Source organism: Bison bison, unplaced genomic scaffold (assembly GCF_000754665.1).
Source record: "Bison bison bison isolate TAMUID 2011002044 unplaced genomic scaffold, Bison_UMD1.0 scf7180017858048, whole genome shotgun sequence".
NCBI classification, from domain to species: Eukaryota; Metazoa; Chordata; class Mammalia; order Artiodactyla; family Bovidae; genus Bison; species Bison bison.
The window spans coordinates 3,383,806-3,407,392 of record NW_011488621.1 but is presented as its reverse complement, the minus strand read 5'-3'; the positions used below and the strand labels follow the sequence as shown (position 1 = coordinate 3,407,392).

Here is a 23,587-nt window from a genome sequence, read left to right as displayed (position 1 = left end):
TGTGTGGATCACAATAAACTGTGGAAAATTCTGAAAGAGATGGGAATGCCAGACCACCTGACCTGCCTCTTGAGAAACCTATCTGCAGGTCAGGAAGCAACAATTAGAACTGGACATGGAACAACAGACTGGTTCCAAATAGGAAAAGGAGTTCGTCAAGGCTGCATATTGTCACTCTGCTTATTTAACTTATATGCAGAGTATGTCATGAGAAATGCTGGGCTAGAAGAAGCACAAGCTGGAATCAAGATTGCCGGCAGAAAGTGAAGAGGAACTAAAGAAGCTCTTGATGAAAGTGAAAGAGGAGAGTGAAAAAGTTGGCTTAAAGCTCAACATTCAGAAAACTAAGATCATGGCATCCGGTCCCATCACTTCATGGGAAATAAATGGGGAAACATTGGAAACAGTGTCAGACTTTATTTTGGGGGGCTCCAAAATCACTGCAGATGGTGACTGCAGCCATGAAATTAAAAGACGCTTACTCCTTGGAAGGGAAATTATGACCAACCTAAATAGCATATTAAAAAGCAGAGACATTACTTTGCCAACAAAGGCCATCTAGTCAAGGCTATGGTTTTTCCAGTGGTCATGTATGGATGTGAGAGTTGAACTGTGAAGAAAGCTGAGCACCAAAGAATTGATGCTTTTGAACTGTGGTGTTGGAGAAGACTCTTGAGAGTCCCTTGGACTGCAAGGAGATCCAACCAGTACATCCTAAAGGACATTAGTCGTGGTGTTCTTTGGAAGGACTGATGCTAAAACTGAAACTCCAAGACTTTGGCTACCTTATGCGAGGAGTTGACTCACTGGAAAAGACTCTGATGCTGGGAGGGATTGGGGTCAGGAGGAGAAGGGGACGACAGAGGATGAGATGGCTGGATGGCATCACCAACTCGATTGACATGAGTTTGGGTGAAGTTTGCGAGTTGATGATGGACAGGGAGGCCTGGCGTGCTGTGATGCATGGGGTCACAGAGAGTTGGACACGACTGAGCTACTGAACTGAACTGAACTGAACGACTAGTACTGCTTAGCATCTTTTCATGTGCTTTCTTGGCATCCATTTATCATCCTTGTTAAAGTTTCTTTTCCAATCCTTTGCTCACTTCTGAGTCGCTTGTTTTCTTTTTATTGAATTCTGAGAGTTCCTTACATACGCTGGATACAAACAAATCTTTCCTAATATATGTGATTTTCAAATATTGTCTCCTCACTGATGGCATGTCTTTTTATACTCTTGGTGTCACTGAAGAGCAAATTTTAAAGATGTTGATGTTGTCCAATTTACCATTTTCTTTTATGAATTGTGATTTTGGCATCAAATATAAGAAATTTTGGCTTAAGTCAAAGTCATGTATATTTTAATCCCGTTTTTTTCCTAGTTGGGTTACAGTCATATGTCTCACATTCAGGTTTGAACCACTTAGAATCACTTTCACACATGGCACAAGCCGTGGACTCAGTTCAGGTCAGATCAGTCGCTCAGTCGTGTCCGACTCTTTGCGACCCCATGAATCGCAGCACGCCAGGCCTCCCTGTCCATCACCAACTCCTGGAGTTGACTCAGACTCACGTCCATTGAGTCAGTGATGCCATCCAGCCATCTCATCCTCTGTTGTCCCCTTCTCCTCCTGCCCCCAATCCCTGCCACATCAGAGTCTTTTCCAATGAGTCAACTCTTCCAATGAGGTTGAAAGTATTGGAGTTTCAGCTTTAGCATCGTTCCTTCCAAAGAACACCCAGGACTAATCTCCTTCAGGATGGACTGGTTGGATCTCCTTGCAGTCCAAGGGACTCTCAAGAGTCTTCTCCAACACCACAGTTCACAAGCATCAATTCTTTGGTGCTCAGTTTTCTTCACAGTCCAACTCTCACATCCATACATGACCACTGGAAAAACCATAGCCTTGACTAGACGGACCTTTGTTGGCAAAGTAATGTGTCTGCTTTTCAATATGCTATCTAGGTTGGTCATAACTTTCCTTCCAAGGAGTAAGAGTCTTTTAATTCCATGGCTGCAATCACCATCTGCAGTGATTTTGCTGCTAAGTCACTTCAGTCGTGTCCGACTCTGTGTGACCCCACAGACGGCAGCCCACCAGGCTCCCTTGTCCCTGGGATTCTCCAGGCAAGAACACTGGAGTGGGTTGCCATTTTCTTCTCCAATGCATGAAAGTGAAAAGTGAAAGTGAAGTTGCTCAGTCATGTCCGACTCTTAGTGACCCCATGCATTGCAGCCTACCAGGCTCCTCCGTCCATGGGGTTTTCCAGGCAAGAGTACTGGAGTGGGGTGCCATTGGCTTCTCCAGCAGTGATTTTGGAGCCCCCAAAAATAAAGTCTGACACTGTTTCCAATGTTTCCCCATCTATTGCCCATGAAGTGATGGGACCAGATGCCTTGATCTTAGTTTTCTGAATGTTCAGCTTTAAGTCAACTTTTTCACTCTCCTCTTTCACTTTCATCAAGAGGCTCTTTAGTTCCTCTCCACTTTCTGCCATAAGGGTGGTATCATCTGCATATCTGAGGTTATTGATATTTGTCCTGGCAATCTTGATTCCAGCTTGTGCTTCTTCCAGCCCAGTGTTTCCCATGATGTATTCTGCATATAAGCTAAATAAGCAGGGTGACAATATACAGCCTTGATGTACTCCTTTTCCTATTTGGAACCAGTCTGTTGTTCCATTAGTTTATTTACTTGTTTTTTTGCATGTGAACATCCCATGCTTTCACCATCATTTGTTGAAAAATTATGTTTCCCACTAAATTCCCTTTGTACTATTGTGAGAAATTATTTGTTCATATATATTCTTAGTTTATTTCTGGATTCTCTATATTATATATATATATATTATTTGTATATTTATATAATTTATTCTCTTATATATATATATTTTCTATCTTTACACCAATGTCATGCTCTTTTGACTAATATCACTTTAAAGTAAGACTTGAGGGAATACCCTGGCAGTCCAGTCGTTAGGAATCCAATAAATTTGGCAGGATTCAACTTGTCAAACCTATGAATAAGTCACATTTGTCCATTTATTTGTATTCTTTAGTTTCATTTAGCAATTTTTTTGTAGTTTTCAGTGTATAGGTGATGCACATGTTATTTGGCTTTATCCCTAAATATTTGGTATTTTGATGCCCTTGTAATTTGCCTTTATAATGTTTAAAAAATTTCAATTATTGATTATTGTTTGCTAGTATCTGATGGAAGACAATTCTCTGTAGGTCACTTGCTTCTCAGCACCTCTCATGAGCAGAGGCACTGATAGTGTCTCTCTTTTGGACTTTATTTTCAAAGATGTTAGTGTATCAACAATCTTGGGTTATAAAGAAAGAATCTCCCTCCATAGTAAAGGGGAGAATTTGCTTACTTTTCAGTAAAATAAATAAAATGCCTCCCTCTGGGGAAAATTTGGGCCGTTTACAGCTTATTATAAAACATTTAGGTTTGCTAAGCTTGTGGTTCCTCTCCTTCACATATCTGATTACAAGTATTTCAATGGGTCAATTTCACATCACCCTTGAGAACTGGGGCTCAGGGAACTCATATAAATGGCTACCTCTTTTGATCCTCTCTTTTTCTCTGAGTCAGGAGTTTCATATCTTCTACCAACATTCATGAAAGTGTGGTAGGCTAACTTGTTAGCTTAGGATAAAATCTCAGACTCTTCACAGTCTTGAAAACATATATAAATATAATTAATTTTTGTGTGATAGTAGTATAGCTTGCAATCTTGCTAAACTCACTGACCAATTATAGATAAATGGCTGATGGCATCCAATTTTCTACACAGACAATCACATTGTCTGTGAATACCGTTTTACTTCATGTTTATTACACTAGTACGTAACATCCAGTACAATGCCGAATGGGGCTTCCCAGGTGGCACACTGGTAAAGAATCTGTCTGCCAATGCTGGAAATTCAGGAGATGTGGGTTCGATCCCTGGGTCGGGAAGATCCCCTCGAGTAGCAAATGCTAATCCATTTCAGTTTTCTCGCCTGGAAATTCCATGGACAGAGGTACCTGATGGGCTATAGTCCATGGGGTCACAGAGAGTCAGACATGACTGAGCATGTATGCATAAAATATTGAATACAGTTGGAAAGTGTGGATACATTTGTCTTATTTCTGATCTTATGGGGAAAGTCAGACACTGTGAATTTTTCCTGACTATATGGTTATTTTTGTATCCCTACAATTATTCTTGACCTTAGTTTTAGGACTGTTACTTCAAAACAATGTGATTACTTCAGGTGTTTTAAGATTTGTTAGGGAGGAATGAAACAGTGCTCCTTCTAGGATAACATTCCCCACTACTGAGGCAAGACTATGTTCAGTGTGCACAGACAACCCGTGACTGGTGCCCTATGTAAGTGTCAGGCTTTGTTTCTTTTATATCCATTTCATGATTCTTTCTCTAGACTTCAGTTGCATGCTTACACACATATACAGTCCAGTTCTCTCTCTCATGCGTTAGGAGTTTCCGCTACAAAACTCCACGTCTCCAGTCTGTACAGCTCTTTCCTCTGCAGTACTTTGTCTTGTTAACTGTAGGCACCTTGGTGTCCTAGACTCTCAGCTCTGTCTCCTCAATGGAGAGAATCTTTTGAGCTCTACCTGGATTCTTACATGTTGGTCCATAGCCTAGAATTCTTTCAAGACAGGAAGCTGGGGCAATTTCTGGGCTTACTTCTCTTTGTTTTTAACTGTCAAGATTCACTACCTTTCTTGATATCCAATGTCATGAAAATTATTGTTTTATATACTTTATCCAATTTTTAGTGGTTTTAGGTGGAAGGTCAAATCTGATCCCTGTTGTTACATATTAGCTGGAAGCAAAGACAACACTGATACTACATCTTTGCATATCAAAAAGCAATAAAATTCTATGAATATAAAACTGACTATATCTATAGATGTTTTTATAATTGTATATTGACAACTTCCACTGCATAAGGCAGGAGGTACAGGTTAGATCCTTGCATCAGGAAGCCCCCCTGGAGGTGAAAATGGTAACTTACTTCAGCATTCTTGCCTGAAAAATCCCATGGACAGAGGACTCTGGTGGGCTACAGTCTACAGGGTTGCAAAGAGTCAGCGACTGAGCACGCATGCACATAGTACATATTAGAAGAAGAGAAAAACAAGGAGAAAGAAACAAAGAGAAAGAGGGCCAAGAAAAGAACAACTTGGAGAAGAATAATGCTTAAATACATTAGTAACACTCATTCAGGATGACTGGTAGAGGCTGAGACCAACTTGTGTAGAGCTGTGAATACAAACACAGATTAGGTCTTGCGTTTTATACTTCATCCATTCAATAATTATTTGTTTAGTGTTTACTGCATTCCAGACATTGATTATAACAGAGTCCAGCAACTAGGACAAGCTCCTGTTTTTGTACAGCCCACAATCTAAGAAGAGTATTTACATTTTTGAAGGTTGAAAAATAAAAGGATATGTAATTGAGATAGTACAGGCTTCAAAGGCTGAAATATTTGCTATTTGGTCATTACCGAGAAAAGTTTATCAACTCCTGGTTTGAGGTACTGGAAACAACAGTATTAAAATGAAATAAATAAATAAATAACTAGAGATCTGGACCTTATGAGCCGATATTCCAGTGAGAAGGATACAGATGAGCGATAAACAAGTGAAGCATATAGTTTACCAGACAATATGTAAAAAATTAAACAGGGAGGGAAGTTGGATCGCTGGAAATTAAGTGGTCTCAATGTCCCTAGAGCAAGTTGGCGATGATGGTCTTGAGATGAAAGAGATGATCTGATTACCTACACTTTCAGGTGATAAAGGCCATTAAGAGATGGTGGCAAGCTGGAACAGGGATTTTGATTGTGTGATTGCTTCAAGAAAGATAAGAAAGGGGGTGGTGTGTCACCCAAAGCCCAGAGTTCTGGGACTCTTAATGAGACAATAATGAGATAGATACCAGAAAAAGGAATAGTCTTATTGGAAGCAACCAGAGTTTCTGGCTCCCTCTGGATAAGCAATGGCATTTGGAATAAAGGAGCTGCGTGTCCACAACTTTATTTGAAGGTAATGTGAGAAGGAAGCATCATAGCAGGGTCCTTGGAGTGGCAAAGTTTTAAGATTAGACATTCCTTTATAATGACAGTATATCAAGAGGCACCACTGATAAGCTAAACATTCAGAAGTATATATGTGATAAGAGACAGAGTTGTTCTGTTAGCATCTCGACATAAGAAACACCATACTGAGTCAAAGAAATGTTTAACCGTATCACTTTTATTAAAATGTGTGTTGAGCACCTACTATGCACCCAACACTGCTCTGGGCACTGAAAACACAGTGGTGTGTAAGAAAATAGAAACCAATTCCATCTGTCATGAAATTTACATTTGGATGCTACAGGTAATTTCACATTTTGCAAGGGCTGGTGCAAGCTGGAAGACACTGCTTTAAATGGAGTGGACAGAGAGTGCACTCTGAAGAGATCCCTTTTATGCCAGCTGTTGAAAGATGAAAAGGAGCTAGCCATTCCAGAGTGAGGGAGTGAGGAGAGGCAACACGGATAAAAAGTGAGAAGGCCCTGCGGCAATAAAGAACTGAAGGAACACTGATTTAGGACTGTGGCAGTTTCTCCTTAGGCAGTTTTGTAAGAGAACACTATTGATCCTGGGATGAGAGGGGACCCCCTGGGACAGCCCTCCAGCTGTAGGCTACCCAGGGCTTCTTCTTCCCTCTTTTTTTTTTTTTTTTTGCTGCTACCACACACAGAAAAATGCAGGGGAGGATAATTTTTTTCCAAATATCATGGCTCTAAGATCCAGACCCTTCAGATGTATCTTTTCTTTGTCTGCAATGATACAGTACATGTCTACTTCCTTTATATACTTATTATAGAGAGCAGGAGGGCAATAATATTAATAGTAATCATACCACCAGCAGCAACAGCTGGCACTTATTGAGGGCTTACTTGTACCAAGCACTTCCCATGTACTCTTAATTTAGTCTTCAATCCTGACATGGGGAACAGTAGTACCACCATTTTCCAGGTGGAGAAACTGAGGCACATGGACTTGAGTAGCTGTATAATTTATACAGCTAGTAAGTGCTCAAAATTAGCAAAATGACTTCAGGACCACGGTATTCTTATAATTAATGTACAGTACCCCCTCTTTCTCAGGTTATAATTTGTAAAGACAAAATAAATTCTGAGTATACACCTTGATTTTATATGGGTGGTTTGGACTTCACTTAAAATATGACAAGTATCTCGCCAATCCTGTATTTTCATTACTCTCATCACCGCTACAAATTCTTCTAGTTTGGTCCTGAGAATAATTGCTTTATTGGCTTAAGATTCCTTTTTCTTTTCCCACAATCTCAATCCTTATTTAAGCTTATTCTCAGTCCTTTAGACTCTTAAGTAATCCATTCAGTCACATTCATTCTGCATTCGACTTTTCCTCAAGTCAACTCAAATTTGTTCTCTTCACAGTTCTTTTAATCCTTCAACTTAGTCAGTCTCTTTTCCCTGGGCCCCCTGCCCCCAACAGACTTAAGAGTTATTGTTTTGAATATTAGCAAAAGAATCCGCCCACAATGCGGGAGACCTGGGTTCAATCCCTGGGTTGGGAAGATTCCCTGGAGGAGGGCATGGTAACCCACCCCAGTATTCTTGTCTGGAAAATCCCCACGGATAGAGGAGCCTGGTGGGCTACAGTCCATGGGGTCACATAGAATCAGACATGACTGAGCAACTAAGCACAGAACAACTTTAGAAGATGGGAGGACCAGTCACTTGACTTAAGTTCAGTTTAATTTAATTCAAATAATCTCACTTTTGCATGCTAGACATTAGTATTTGTGCAATTGAAATTTGTCACTCAGATAAATAACAAACAACAGATTTTATTGGGTAAAATGATTGGGTGACTTTTTTTCTATTCATAAGTTTTTCTTATCTTTATGAGTAATTTCTTAGTTTATTGAAAACTATTTAACAGAAATTGACTAAATCATGTAAAGAGATTAAGTTGACTAAATTACATTGAAGAGATTATATATGAAAATAAGTGAAATAAATTTCATTGTGTAAAAACAGCAAGCAATTCCAAATACTCTTTAAAAAAAAACCAAATAACTTAGAAAAATTACTTTTATATAATTAATTTATTAATCTGTATATTTATTTCTCTGGTGCCTTTAGGCCAAATCTAAAAATTCTAAGTGATCACAGTGCCTCTTAAATTTGACTTACAAATGGGGATATTGTATGAGAAAACATAAATTAGAGAATTAAAAATTATCTTTGATCTTGCTTCATTTATATTTGTAGCTAACATATGTGGTTCATTTTATAGAATGAATTAGCTACCTAAACTCACACGATAGGTTTTATTTATTCATCCCTATGTGTACAACAAGGTCCTGGGCAATGAGACCAGGATATAACAGAGCAAGACATGGGAAACATTCCTTACCTTTAAAGAAGACAAAATTTCCATCACTGTTTTCATAAACTGCATCAATACTAGGAGGCAAGCCCCTCCAGAAGTAAGTGATCTGCATGGGGTATCCGTCCATCACCCTATGGTTTCTCACTCGCCAAAACCACTGGTCCTGCAGAGCAAACAGAAGCAACTCTCAACAAAAGCGAGGCCTCCAGGAACTTCCCTGGACAATGGTTTAACGCTTTTACAGGTAGTGCTAGCGCTGTTATCACTGTCCTGCATCAAAACAAATAATCAGTTGAACAACTTGCCGACAATGATCACAAAGATTCTTGGAGTAAACTACCCAGTGTCTAATCTGCACATTGTGTTTAAGAAGATAACGTACAGATACTTAATCTTAGTAGTTTACATCATCTCTAGATGAAAAACAGAGGTAGCACAGACAAGACCCTGCCAGATTTGTGGATTAAGTGAGCTTTCCAAAATATAAAAGCAGCATAGCAACACATATGCACCTTTGTATTTATAGACACATGCAAGGTCTCTACACCTAAAGTGATGGGATAGAATAGGGAGGCCAGACCTCCTCGAATGCCCATGTTATACGACTGTCTCATGTAATTATAAACAGAGTCCTCTTTCACCTTCCAATGTATCATGTTTTGGACAATAAATTATACTGTCATTATATATATACATATATATATATATACACACACTATATAAATTATCACTGTATAATTTTTTACAGTATAAATTATACTGAACAAAGGAATCTTGAAGGAAGATCATTAGAGTGGATTAAAGAATAGGTCAATTACTTCTATTTGCTGTCATAATAACCTATACTTCACTCAGTCATACCACAGGTCATTTTATATTAAATGTGTTTACTATTATCACCAGCAAATTATGCATCTGCCTTGCCCTGAAGCAGATATTTATGAATATGTTTTACTTTTTAGACAAAACACAATATATTTTTCACCATAAATTCTGACTAAGGGCAAAAATTATTCCCCCAAAAGTTATATCTGATGACATTAAATTGTTTTCTATTGAAAATTTTGGAATAATTTATAGACTATCCAAAGTGGTTTAATATTATAAAAACAGGTATATTTTAAAAATTAGTGTGCAATAAATTAAAATTAAATATTTCATTATATTTCAAACAAGGTTTCATTGGAAATTATGTGGTTGTTGTTAAGTTGCTAAGTCATGCATTACTTTTTGTGACCTCATAGACTGCAGCATGTCAGACTCTTTTGGCCTCCACTAACTCTCAGAATCGGAGAAGGCAATGGCACCCCACTCCAGTACTCTTGCCTGGAAAATCCCATGGACAGAGGAGCCTGGTGGGCTGAAGTCCATGGGGTCGCTAAGAGTCGGACACGACTGAGTGACTTCACTTTCACTTTTCACTTTCATGCATTGGAGAAGATGGCAACCCACTGCAGTGTTCTTGCCTGGAGAATCCCAGGGACGGGGGAGCCTGCTGGGCTGCCGTCTCTGGGGTTGCACAGAGTCGGACACGACTGAAGCAACTTAGCAGCAGCAGCAGCAGCAACTCCCAGAATATGCTCAATTTCATGTTCACTGAGTTGGTGATACTATCTAACCATCTTATCCTCAGCCACCTCCTTCGCCTTTTGTCTTCAATGGTCCCTAGCATGAAGGTCTTTTCCAATGTGTCGGCTCTTCACATCAGATGGCCAAAGTATCAGGTTCACCATCAATCTTGCCAATGCATATTCAGGTTTGATTTCCTTTAGGATTGACTGGTTTGATCTCCTTGAAGTTCAAAGGACTCTCAAGAGTCTTCTCCAGCACCACAATTTCAAAGCATCAATTCTTCAGTCATCAACCTTCTTTAAGGATAAAGTCTCATAATACATACTTGACTACTGGAATCAGCTCAGTCACTCGGTCGTGTCCGATTCTTTGAGACCACATGGACTATAGCACACCAGGCCTTCCTGACCATCACCAACTTCCAGAGTTTATTCAAACTCATGTCCACTCAGTCAGTGACGCCATCCAGTCATCTCATACTCTGCTGTCCCCTTCTCCTCCCGCTTTCAATCTTTCCCAGCATCAGTGTCTTTTCCAATGAGTCAGCTCTTCACATCAGGTAGCCAAAGTATTGGAGTTTCAGCTTCAGCATCAGTCTTTCCAATAAGTATTCAGGACTGATTTCCTTTAGGATGGACTGGGTGGATCTCCTTGCAGTCCAAGGGACTCTCAAGAGTCTTCTCCAACACCATGGTTCAAAAGTATCAATTCTTCAGTGCTCAGCTTTCTTTATAGTGCAACTCTCACATCCATACATGACTACTGGAAAAACCATAGCTTTGACTAGACGGACTTTTGTTGGCAAAGTGATGTCTCCACTTTTTAATATGCTGTCTAGGATTATCACAGCTTTCCTTCTAAGGAGCAAGCATCCCTTAACTTCATGGATGCAGTCACCATCACAGTGATTTTGGAGCCCAAGAAAATAAAGTCTGTCACTGCCTCCACTTTCTCCCCTTCTATTTGCCATGAAGCGATGAGATGGGATGCCATGATCTTAGTTCTTTAATGTTGAGTTTCAAGCCAGCTTTTTCACTCTCCTCTTTCAACCTCCTCTTTCAACCTCCTGACTTCACTTTCTATAATTAGAGTAGTATGATCTACATATCTGAGGTTGTTGATATTTCTCCCAGGAAACTTGATTCCAGCTTGTGATTCATCTAGCCCAGCATTTAGCATGATGTACTCTGCATCCTGATGTCAGTGAAAGAGGAGAGTGAAAAAGTTGGATTAAAGCTCAACATTCAGAAAACGAAGATCATGGCATCTGGTCCCATCACTTGTGGGAAATAGATGGGGAAACAGTGGAAACAGTATCAGACTTTATATTTTCGGGCTCCAAAATCACTGCAGATGGTGACTGCAGCCATGAAATTAAAAGATGCTTACTCCTTGGAAGGAAAGTTATGACCAACCTAGATAGCATATTGAAAAGCAGACACATTACTTTGCCAACAAAGGTCCATCTAGTCAAGGCTATGGTTTTTCCTGTGGTCATGTATGGATGTGAGAGTTGGACTGTGAAGAAAACTGAGTGCCGAAGAATTGATGCTTTTGAACTGTGGTGTTGGAGAAGACTCTTGAGAGTCCCTTGGACTGCAAGGAGATCCAACCAGTCCATTCTAAAGGAGATCAGTCCTGGGTGTTATTTGGAAGGAATGATGCTAAAGCTGAAACTCCAGTATTTTGGCCACCTCATACGAAGAGTTGACTCTGGAAAAGACCCTGATGCTGGGAGGGATTGGGGGCAGGAGGAGAAGGGGACGACAGAGGATGAGATGGCTGGATGGCATCACCAACTCGATTGACATGAGTTTGGGTGAAATATGCGAGTTGGTGATGGACAGGGAGGCCTGCTGCTGCTGCTGCTGCTGCTAAGTCGCTTCAGTCGTGTCCAACTCTGTGCGACCCCGTAGACAGCAGCCAACCAGGCTCCCCCATCCCTGGGATTCTCCAGGCAAGAACACTGGAGTGGGTTGCCATTTCCTTCTCCAATGCATGAAAGGGAAAAGTGAAAGTCAAGTCGCTCAGTCGTGTCCGACTCTTCCCGACCCCATGGACTGCAGCCTACCAGGCTCCTCCATCCATGGGATTTTCCAGGCAAGAGTACTGGAGTGGGGTGCCATTGCCTGGCATGCTGCAATTCACAGGGTCGCAAAGAGTTGGACACGACTGAGCGACTGAACTGAACTGGACTGAACTGAACTCTGCATATTACTAGAGATCTCTTCAAGAAAATTAGAGATACCAAGGGAACATTTCATGCCAAGATGGACACACTAAAGGACAGAAATGGTATGTTTTTAACTTTCTGTTCATAATTTCCATAATATTAAGCAGCTTGAATTGATAAATGTTTTGATCAACATGCAGGAGGGACATTTATGTGATTTTAAGATAAAAATTATGTCATGAAAAGATTGATCTAATACAATACATATGGGCAGTAAGGCCCAGAGTTTAATGTCAATACTATGTGGACACATGATATTCTGATAATTTAAAGCAAAAACAAAAGCATTTTGGTCTATCTGCAACAGGGGTTTTAACTGAGTGGTGAAGTCTTTCCAATCTCCATATAAAACATTTTAAAATTATGGTAATATATATCCTAAAATAAAATTTCTGTAAACTACTGGATTCTAACAAAGAAATAACTGATTATAATTATTTATGGAACAACTAAACAAAACAAAAAGCTCTCTAAGCCAACAAATCGGAAGAAATTGGACGAAATGTCCTGGGAATATACTCAAACTTTTCTCAGAGAAGCACTTCATATTTCTAGCATCTCCCCACAATTGAGACAGGCCAACGCCTCTTTGGGACAAACAAGTTGCAGTCTGAAGATAAGAATACAACCCAACATGCCACTAACGAAGGAAGAAATGAAATTTCTGCCTCAAGATAAGCAGACCCAATCTGCAGATCTTTTCAAGGTAATGCAGAAGCATAGGTGAGTTCATGACTATTTTTCATTGACAGTAGCCTTGGCAGAGAGCCATATATATTGCAGATTTTCCAGTTGTGATTCTACTCAATATATTCACAACTTCTCTGCTTAGCAGGATTCAGTGGTAAGAATAATTAAGCAAGCTTTCTGTCACAGAGGATGTAAATGCACACCATGATCACTATAGATTACCATTTCAAAAAAAAAAGGTGGGGGGCTTGTGTCTAATTTGCAGAGAGAATAAATTTAAAATGAGATTTAGGTCTCTGTGCAAATTTCCTTTCAGAGGAAACCTTCTCTGATCACCTTATCTAAAACTGAAACCCTTCATTCCACCCCTACACTGGCTTTTACTCTCCTCCTCCTGCTTGTCATCATTTGCCTTGGCCAACAAGTAAAAGTAAGTGAATGTTCTAAGACAAAAGCTACATAAAAGAACATAAAGGTGCTAGGTATGGACAGATGATTAGTGCACACTCCATTTTCTACACGGGTATGATATATAAAGACCTTTGAACCATGAGCAGATGGGAAAACATGTTTTCACCTTTCAAACAATGTAGATTTTGTTTTGGCCTAGGATGCAAAGGAAAGAATGAGGAATCGCCTCTCCAGAGTCCTAGATTGCTTGCTTGTATCTTGCCTCTGACCTCCTGTTGGCCAGAGTTCTTACAGAAAAGGGAGGAAGGAGGTAGGATACACTGAAAACAATCACAGCCAGCATATTTATAAAGTCAACTTATGGAAAAGCATCATGCGTAAAAATTACCAAAGGAATCCCTACTTAAACAGTAATTTTACTTCCAATACAAATATTTTTGAGCTTATTCATAGATTTTTCTTTCCATGTCGTATGGGACTCGGACATACCCTGTTGTTCACCATTAACAAAAGAATACTAATTTTTTAAAGTGAAAAAATAATAATTATCCATACATAATATACTACTATAACTATTTGGTTTTATTCCACTTATATAGGCAAAGAATGTTGGTTATGGAGTACTGCTGTACTAAGTGTGGTTAAACTCTATACCACAAAAATGCGGGGAGCACATGAAAAGACACGTGTGTTGACACTGTTTTCTTTTTAGGTCCTGATATATTTTTTTTTTTCCTGTTTCTTTTTGCATCGACTCTTGTTCAGAAACCACTTTGCAATGATTATGATGAAGAAAAGGAGACTTTACTAAAAAATGCTTCATCATTTGCATTTAGGGAAAGGAGCCACAAACTGTAGATTCAAACGTGCCAAACAGTACTATGACACGTTGCTTCCCCCCTCTCCTTTGGGATCTGAGGATCATGCATACTGGCAAGGTGATCTAAATTTTAATTCATATTATCATGTAACTGAGTCAAAAAAAATAGAAAAGATTTTATTCCTCCCACTGAACTAGCAATTCTGGAGTTCCAAAAATATGAACTCTTTAAGAATGTACATTCATCCTAGAAGGGAACAGAGACAAACAATAATTTCAAAAGGCTGTGTGAAATGCTATTATTGCTGCTGCTATAAAATGGGAACTACCATTTAGTGAATATAATGAGCTAGAAAACAGCTGGGCCATTAGCACACCTATCAAGAATTACCGTCCCTTTATTTCTGACCTGAAGAAAGATGTCTCATTTACAATAAAAACTCTGTTCCTGCTGAATAAAGTACAGGCTGTTTTTTGTGTTTTTTTTTTTTACTCAAGGTAATTGAGAGGGCAGTGTATTCAATTTAGTTTTTTAACCAGCCAATCTAAAATTGTCTCTTCAGTCTTTTTCTATCAACCCATCATGTTTTATTTTCTTCATAATACTTATTGTTCTCTGAAATTATCTTGTTTATATGCTCACCTGTGTCTCATCATAACTTGTACCTCATCTATCGTATTCAAACACAGCACTTCTCGGTTCTGGAACAAAGCCCAGCACTGTGTTAAGTAAGTGCTCCAAGAGAGAGAAAAGCAGTGAGAGAGACGTGAACCCAAACCTTGTCCTTGGCCTGGGGGACGGGTCTTCATCTATCAGCATTTAACTAAACTGCCCCCACAGAAATTTTGCCATAGGCCCGTATAGTACCCATATCTACCAGAGTACTTAGATCACTGTACTCAGTTCAGTTGTTCAGTTCAGTCGCTCAGTCACGTCTGACTTTTTGCGACCCCACGGACCACAGCACGCCAGGCCTCCCTGTCTATCACCAACTCCCGGAGTTCACTCAAACTCATGTCCATTGAGTCAGTGATGCCATCCAACCACCTCATCCTCTGTTGTCCCCTTCTCCTCCTGCCCCCAATCCCTCCCAGCATCAGGGTCTTTTCATATGAGTCAACTCTTCACATCAGGTGGCCAAAGTATTGGAGTTTCAGCTTCAACATCAGTCCTTCCAATGAACACCCAGGACTGATTTCCTTTAGGATGGACTGGTTGGATCTCCTTGCAGTCCAAGGGACTCTCAAGAGTCTTCTCCAACACCACAGTTCAAAAGCATCAATTCTTCAGCACTCAGCCTTTTTTAAAGTCCAACTCTCACATCCATACATGACTACTGGAAAAACCATGGCTTTGACTAAACGGACCTTTGTCGGCAAAGTAATGTCTCTGCGTTTTAATATGCTGTCTATGTTGGTCATAGCTTTTCTTCCAAGGAACAAGCGTCCTTTAATTTCATGGCTGCAGTCACCATCTTTAGTGATTTTGGAGCCCCCCAAAATAAAGTCTGTCTCTGTTTCCACTGTTTCCCCATCTATTTGTGGTAAATAGATGGCAAATAGATCACTGTATGGAATTATCTATTTGCCAGCCTGTTTCTATATGCTCTAAATGGGCATCTTTATCATTTGCTTTCTCTCTCCCTCCCTTTCTCCTTCCTTTACTTCCTTCTTTCTTTATTTATGACTTCACCGCCTCCAGGGATATTCACTCTAAACTATGCCTCTATTCCCCAAGGGCTCCATCCTGCCCTGTGGGTGACCCTTCTGTTTTTCATCTTGTAGTATAGTATTGGCCAAAGTGCCATGCCATGGGAAAACTATTTCATGAGTAAGGGATATTTCATGAAGTGACATAACAAGAATCAAGAGTTGAGCTAGAGCTACGGAGTATTATTTTTATGACTTCCTCTTCAGTCATATTCCGCCCCCTCCCACTCCTCCCACCGCCGCCAGTACTAAGTATACTAAAAGCAGGATCTTCATTGAGCTGAGAGAATGTGAAATGTAGAGCAGACAATTAGCAATAAGAAATATATACTGGGAAGAAATAAAGAGTTATGTATAGACTCTATGTGAAAGCTCTAAGCAAGTGCAGAAGCTTAAGGGGAAAGGGATTAAAACAGGCCAGATGCCCAGGAGAAAAATGTGCTAGAAGGGAATTTTTTTTTTTCTTTTCTTTCAAAGGGATACACAGTTATTTATCAACAAGTTAGGTGTTAAATGCCTATGTTGAATTAAAGGTTTGTTCCTAAGAGATAAAGGTAGATGGAGTGGAGAATTCCCAAGAAGCTAGGAAGCAAAAAACCCTGAAAGATTCCTAAGGGAGTTTGTTTCAGAGTTCAGGAGCAGTTGTTGCCATAACAGGGGGGACTAATCCTCATTACCAACACCTAATTGCTTTATGCTAATATGGTCTTGAAAACATTCCTTCTGTTGCTATTGTTTTGTTACTGCTGTTACTGATGGTTTATTTACTTAAATAGGGAGTTTGAAAGGTAACTGCCCTTCCTTAAACTCAAAATCCTCCACAGACAACCTGATGTCCAATAAAACAGTGATGTTCTAAACCGGTCCCGAGGGAAGTCGGATTACCACAATCATTAGCACACCTATAGCAAATTATCACTTTTGCTATTGGTTCACAATAATAATTTGCTATTAGTTTCACATCTACCAACTTAAACTAATATGAGTAACAATATTTGCTTACTGTTAAAGAAAAAATTTAAAAATGGATAAAAAGGAGAATCTTCTCCAAAACAAATATAAGTTAATAAGTTTCATAACTTTTCAGTTAAATAATGGAGGCTTGGACAACTACTGATGCCGTTGAATGGTTTTTAAAAATTATTCTAAGCAAGAAGTCATCTGATGACAGATGATTAAATACAATTGATAGATAAGATTGGACAGTTTGTGAAAGTGTAGAAAGCATACTCTGGCCACCTGATGAGAAGAACTGACTCACTGGAAAAGACCCTGATGCTGGGAAAGATTGAAGGCAGGAGGAGAAGGGGATGACAGAGGATGAGGTGGTTGGATGGCATCACCAACCCTATGAACATGAGTTTGGGCAAGCTCCGGGGGTTGGTGATGGACAGGGAAGCCTGGTGTGCTGCAGTCGTCGCAGAGACCACTCTGGGGTTGCAGAGAGTCGGACACAACTGAGTGACTGAACTGAATTGAACTGAAAGTATAGAAGCTTAAGATGGTAATATTTTTGCATAAAAGAGATGGTGTGTCTCTTCTACTTAGCTGGAAGATTCATAAATTAAGAAGAATTTCAGAAATCTTTGAAGATGAGGAAAGATGATATTGACTAGACTTTAACAGGCCCTTCACAGGGGTATTATAGAAAAGGAAGTTCACACACATCATACCAAAGGAAGGTATTTAATGTAAAATAATCTATGCTCTACCAGGCTAAGGACAATGATGGACAAGTGAAATACTTCTTTTTCAGAGAAGGGGAAATGAGATGTAAAGACTGGGAGTTATAGCAGTTCTTGGTGGAGTGTAGTCTGCTGCTACTGCTGCTAAGTTACGTCAATCATGTCCGACTCTGTGCGACCCCATAGATGGCAGCCCACTAGGCCCCCATCTCTGGGATTCTCCAGGCAAGAATACTGGAGTGGATTGCCATTTCCCTCTCCAGTTCATGAAAGTGAAAAGTGAAAGTGAAGTCGCTCAGTCGTGTCCGACTTCGTGACCCCATGGACTGTAGCCTACCAGGCTCCTCCGCCCATGGGACTTCCCAGGCAAGAGTACTAGGGAGTGCAGTCTAGGGAAGGTGAAATGGTAGGAGGAAAGTGACCATTCTAGAAGCAACTCACATAAATGCTGTATGAAATGAAAACAGTATTTTGATGAGATATCTAATGCCAGATCAATAAAATAAAATGTAGAAGAAAACAGGGATAGAGATGAAGGACAAAAATTAGGAATAAATAAAATAAAAATAAATGCAGAATTAGAAGGGTCTAACATAAGCTGCATCATGCTCTGAGTATAGGGCAGATGCTTACTTGTGTTTAGAAAATAAAGCACTGGGGAATTTAGGAGGCAAGAATATTACTGCAATGACTGGAAAGAAGAAGGCATTTGTTTTAGGTAAAGTAGTAAACAGTAAGTAACGAAGCATATATATCCCAGAATGAGGATGCCAAGTAAATAAAACAATATGGCAGATAATAAACAGTAAACCAAATTAGTCTCCAAGTGTTAAAAAAAAAAAAGGTGAAGTTTATGAAAAGCATTTAATTTGGTGAGTATATCCCTCCTTGCTCAATCACATGCATTTCAAATATTCATTTTAACTATGATTATTTACAACTTGTATGTTGGGATATAGCTAAAAGTTCAATTGAGAATACATTATCCTGCCTGCATTTCTTCATGAGGATACAAATTCACATGAAAGTGAAGAATAGTTTATTTAGTTGAGCAATTTAAGCTTTTTTCTGTCTTCCGAAGACAGAAATAAATCCTCATTTATCTTTTTTTGCAAGATTTCAGTGCTATTCAACATTTTTTAACTTGTATTGTGTGGCTAAACAATAATTTGCAATTGTAATTCACTTAGTAACCATTATAAATATAGATGAATCCCACTTGATGCCATCCATTCATTCCTTAAAAGTTGCTTATTGATTATTGTGTGAAGCAAGTACTATTTTAATTGAATGCAAATGAATTAATATTCAAAGGGATGATGTTAAAGAAAATCACTTTGCTTAAATTTATAAACACTCTTTCTAGTCAAGAGTAAATAAAAACAATATAAAATCATTTTGCATTGATACAATATTTCTTAATGTTAGGTATTCATGGCTCATCTTTTTCAGTTTTTGAATCAGGCTACATTGAGACCATTATTTTCTAAAAGGAAAACTAAGCTGGAGAGTTACTTTATGCCTAAAGTGAGTTGGTGATACATTTTTTAGTTCACCCATTCTCTGGTGTTCAAACTCAATAGCAAAAATGGTCAATTATTTGAAAATTTAAAAAAATTATTTGTATATTACTAGTTATAACTACAAACATGTCTGTACTATATTTTTAATAGAGTTTTACAAATATGCATTGATCATTCATTTCTAAACCTGAAGTTGAAGACAAAAATAAATATACATTTTAAAAGATGGTCTTGGATAATACTGAAATAGTTTTAATGTTTTGACTATGTCTCATGTGATCTAGTTTATACAAAACTAACATTGCAACCAAATATGAGTCTGAAGCATAATATTTTATTTCATCTGCCAAGCTTGATTTACAAAAGTAATCAAAATTGTTTCTGGAAAATCTTGATAATCAGAAAGGCTTTTCTTCCTCTTTCCCATTAATCTTCCAAAATTATTGTTTTTTACTTACAATAACTTCATTCTAGGGCTTAGTGAACAGTATGTACTTTCACAGATGATTACTACAGATTTTTTTTTTTTAAGATTAATAGCAAGCAATCATCATAATTAAAATAGCCATTTATTTGATTTAAAAAAATCAGATTTTTTGCTACTATCAATGATAAAAGATAAACTGTTAGCCTGCATTATTTCTATGCTATCAATCATTCTTATTAAACTCTTAGTTTAGTTGAGGGAGAGCAGGGATACACCACAATAATACCTATCTGTCCCCCAGAAGATCCTCACAGACTTTTTTTTTCCTAACTCAGATTTTGTCACTACAATTTTTTTACCAGTCAGAAACATTGAAAATTATGACTGAACACAAAATACATTAAGGGAACAGAGGTTAACTCTCTTTAATTTATTATTGCTTGTATATTATTTCAATTCAATACTTCTCTTTGTTGAGTTTTGTACCATTACCTCCAAAACCATAAACAGATAAAAACTATATTTCAGTTTGACCAAGAAAACCAACTGTGAAAGTGTAGAAGCAGCGACATGACTAATTCATTATAAATTATAAATACACTGTATTCAAGATATCCTTTTAACTACTATATTAATCAATGCATATACATTTAAATTAATTAAGTATACCTTCAAAATCAGTTCCTCTGTTGTACTGGACACATTCCAGGTGTCCAATAACCACATGTTACAGGTGGCTGCCATATTGGACAGTATGTATATATAGAGCATCTTCATAATCACAAGCTGTATTGAACCTTGATCCTTGGTACCTTGGTCCTTGGTGGATGTTAGTATTTTTTCCCCCATCCTGATTTGTTTTAAAACTCCTATGTTGTTAATGAAATAAATTCATATATGCAGTAGTGGCCTAAGGCTATGGGAAAAATGTTGACTGAGATAATCCTAAACACTATGCTTCTAGAGCCAGTCTTTAGTAGAAACACTGTAACTATTGATGAGAAACTTGGAATGGTCCTACAATCCCACCGATGATGTCAGCTGAAATGTTAATTTTGGAAACATAATTGGATGTACCATGACTACAACTTTCAGAATTCTTTGATGTTGTTGTTTAGAACCTGAACAAAAATGTTACACTATTCAGTTATAGGAACTGTTACGCTATTCAGTTACAGGTCTAACGGCAACGTCCTTTCCTTCTGTGTTTGCCTTGCTGGCTCCTTTTGCAATTTAAATCTCAGCTAATATGTCACTTCTTCAGAGGGATGATCACCCAAATCACAGTAGTCATCTTCCCACCTGTCTCAACCCCTAACTTCTACAATATTACTGTGTTTTCATTTTAATCATTGCATTTATTGATACCTTATACCCCAGGTGGTACAGTGGTAAAGAATCTGCCTGCCAATGCAGGTTCCAGAAGAGACGCAGGTTCAATCTCTGGTTCTAGAAGAACCCACGAAGTAGGAAATGGCAATCGGTTCTGCTATTCTTGCCTGTAACATTCCATGGACTGAGGAGGCTGACGGGCTAGATCCCGTGGGGTTGCATAGAGTCAGACACGACTGAGTGAATGAGCAGAGCACACATGTATATTTATCTGATTTTTTGACTGTTTCCTTCTCCATTCAAAGTTTGCTGTAGGAGAATTTTGGGGTGTTCACTGCAATATCCTGAGGTCTGACAGTCTTCCAGGCAAAGGCAGACACCTTACAAATACGTATCACATGAAAAAAATCAATGAATGCATTGGGCAAGAAATGGAGACTTCAGTTATTCATGGTAGAAATATACAGTTCTAAAATATAAAAGCATTTATTCAAATAAAAAGTACATTTTTTCTCCCAATATGATCTTTGCCATTAATATTTTCCAAACTTTATATTGCAAATGTAGCAACTTCAAAGTTATCCATTGTACACATAATTTACTGTTATGAAAGCTAAATAAGAAGTTAGCCTATAATAGACTGCCATGCATGGCAATGATTCACTCAGAAAATGGTATCTCTTTGGGAGTCTAGGGATGTATGTGAATCTACTGAATAACATCAAAATATGTAAGACTCAGGTCTTAAATATTCTTAAGGAATCCTATATAAGTGGAAGCCTTGAAAACGGGAAATTCAGTCTGCACAAAGTCTAAAATGCGGTACATATAGGCAGATTTTAAGGAGGGTTCAGGATGGGGAACACGAGTATGCCTGTGGCGGATTCATGTTGATATATGGCAAAACCAATACAATATTGTAAAGTTAAAAAATAAAATTAAAAAAAAGAAAACTTCAATACCACCAAAAAGATTGTGTGTTCTGAAAACTTAATGCATAACCATGTACAATTTCAACTATATGCTGGCAGTAACATTGGTTGTATCAAGTTATCAAAAAACAGTGACTCTAAGGACACCACTAAGATTGACCTTCCTAAGATCCCTTCCAGTGATCCCTGGATCCCTGATCACTGTCTTGTCAAGGCAAAGGGGCATGTGTAACTCAGTGAAGCTAGGAGCCATGCTGTGCAGGGCCACCCAAGATGGACGGGTCATGGTGGAGAGTTCTGACAAAACACGGTCCACTGGAGGAGGCAATGGCAAACCACTCCAGTATTTTTGCTGTGGTGAATCACCCCATGAACAGTATAAAAAGGCAAAAAGATATGACACTGAAAGATGAGCACCCCAGGTTGAAAGTATCCAATATGCCACTGGGGAAGAAAGGAAGGAGGGCAATTACTAATAGTTCCAGAAAGAATGAAATGACCTTCAGTGGTGGATGAGTCTGTGGTGAAAGAAAATTCCAATGCTACAAAGAATAACATTGCATAGGAACCCTGAATGTTAGGACCATGAATCAAGGTAACCTGGACATGGTCAAGCAGGAGATGGCAAGAGTAATCATTGACATCTTAGGAATCACTGGACTAAAATGGGTTAGGATGAGTGAATTTAATTCAGATAACCATTATATATATACTACTGTGGGTAAGAATCATACAAAAGAAAGGTAGTAGTCCTCCTAATCAATAAAAGAGTCTAAAATACAGTACCTGGGTGCAATCTGAAAAATGACAGAATGACCTTGGTACATTTCCAAGGCAAAAGATTTAACATCAGAATATCCAAGTCTGTGTGCCAACCACCGATGCTGAAGGAGCTGAAGATGACCAGTTTTATGAAGACCTACAAAATCTTCTAGAACTAACACCAAAAAAGATAGTCCTTTTCATCATAGGGGATTGGAATGTAAAAGTAGGAAGTCAAGAAATATCTGGAGTAACAGAAATGGTTGGCCTTGGAGTACAAAATGAAGCAGAGCAAAGGCTAACAGAATTTTGCCAAAGAACGCACTGGTTCTAGCAACACAAGAAATGGCTCTATACATTCAGTTCAGTTCAGTTCAGTTCAGTCGCGCAGTCATGTCCGACTCTTTGCGACCCCATGAATCACAGCATGCCAGGCCTCCCTGTCCATCACCAACTCCTGGAGTTCACTCAAACTCAGGTCCATCGAGTCGGTAATGCCATCCAGCCATCTCATCCTCTGTCGTCCCCATCTCCTCCTGCCTCCAATCCTTCCCAACGTAAGAGCCTGTTCCAATGAGTCAACTCTTTCCATGAGGTGGCCAAAGTACTGGAGTTTCAGCTTTAGCATCAGTCCTTCCAATGAACACCCAGGACTGATTTCCTTTAGGATGGACTGGTTGAATCTTCTTGCAGTCCAAGGGACTCTAAAGAGTCTTCTCCAACACCACAGTTCAAAAGCTTCAATTCTTCAGTGCTCAGCTTTCTTCACAGTCCAACTCTAACATCCATACATGACCAATGGAAAAACCATAGCCTTGACTAGACGGACCTTTGTTGACAAAGTAATGTCTCTGGTTTTGAATACGCTATCTAGGTTGGTCATAACTTTCCTTCCAAGGAGTAAGTGTCTTTTAATTTCATGGCTGCAATCACCATCTGCAGTGATTTTGGAGCCCCAAAATAAAGTCTGTCACTGTTTCCACTGTTTCACCATCTATTTCCCATGAAGTGATGGGACTAGATGCCACAATC

At 38.9% G+C, this 23,587-nt stretch overlaps 1 protein-coding gene across 2 annotated transcripts in view; it reads right to left on the bottom strand.

Annotated features, from left to right (window-relative positions):
* MMP16 (matrix metallopeptidase 16 (membrane-inserted)) overlaps positions 1 to 23,587 on the bottom strand; it is a 406,901-nt gene that overhangs the window by 39,424 nt on the left and 343,890 nt on the right. For both annotated transcript variants that reach the window (XM_010862117.1, XM_010862127.1), the window contains exon 7: positions 8,483 to 8,621. In XM_010862117.1, the coding sequence (XP_010860419.1) occupies positions 8,483 to 8,621 (139 nt within the window). The remainder of the gene's footprint in view (positions 1 to 8,482; positions 8,622 to 23,587) is intronic.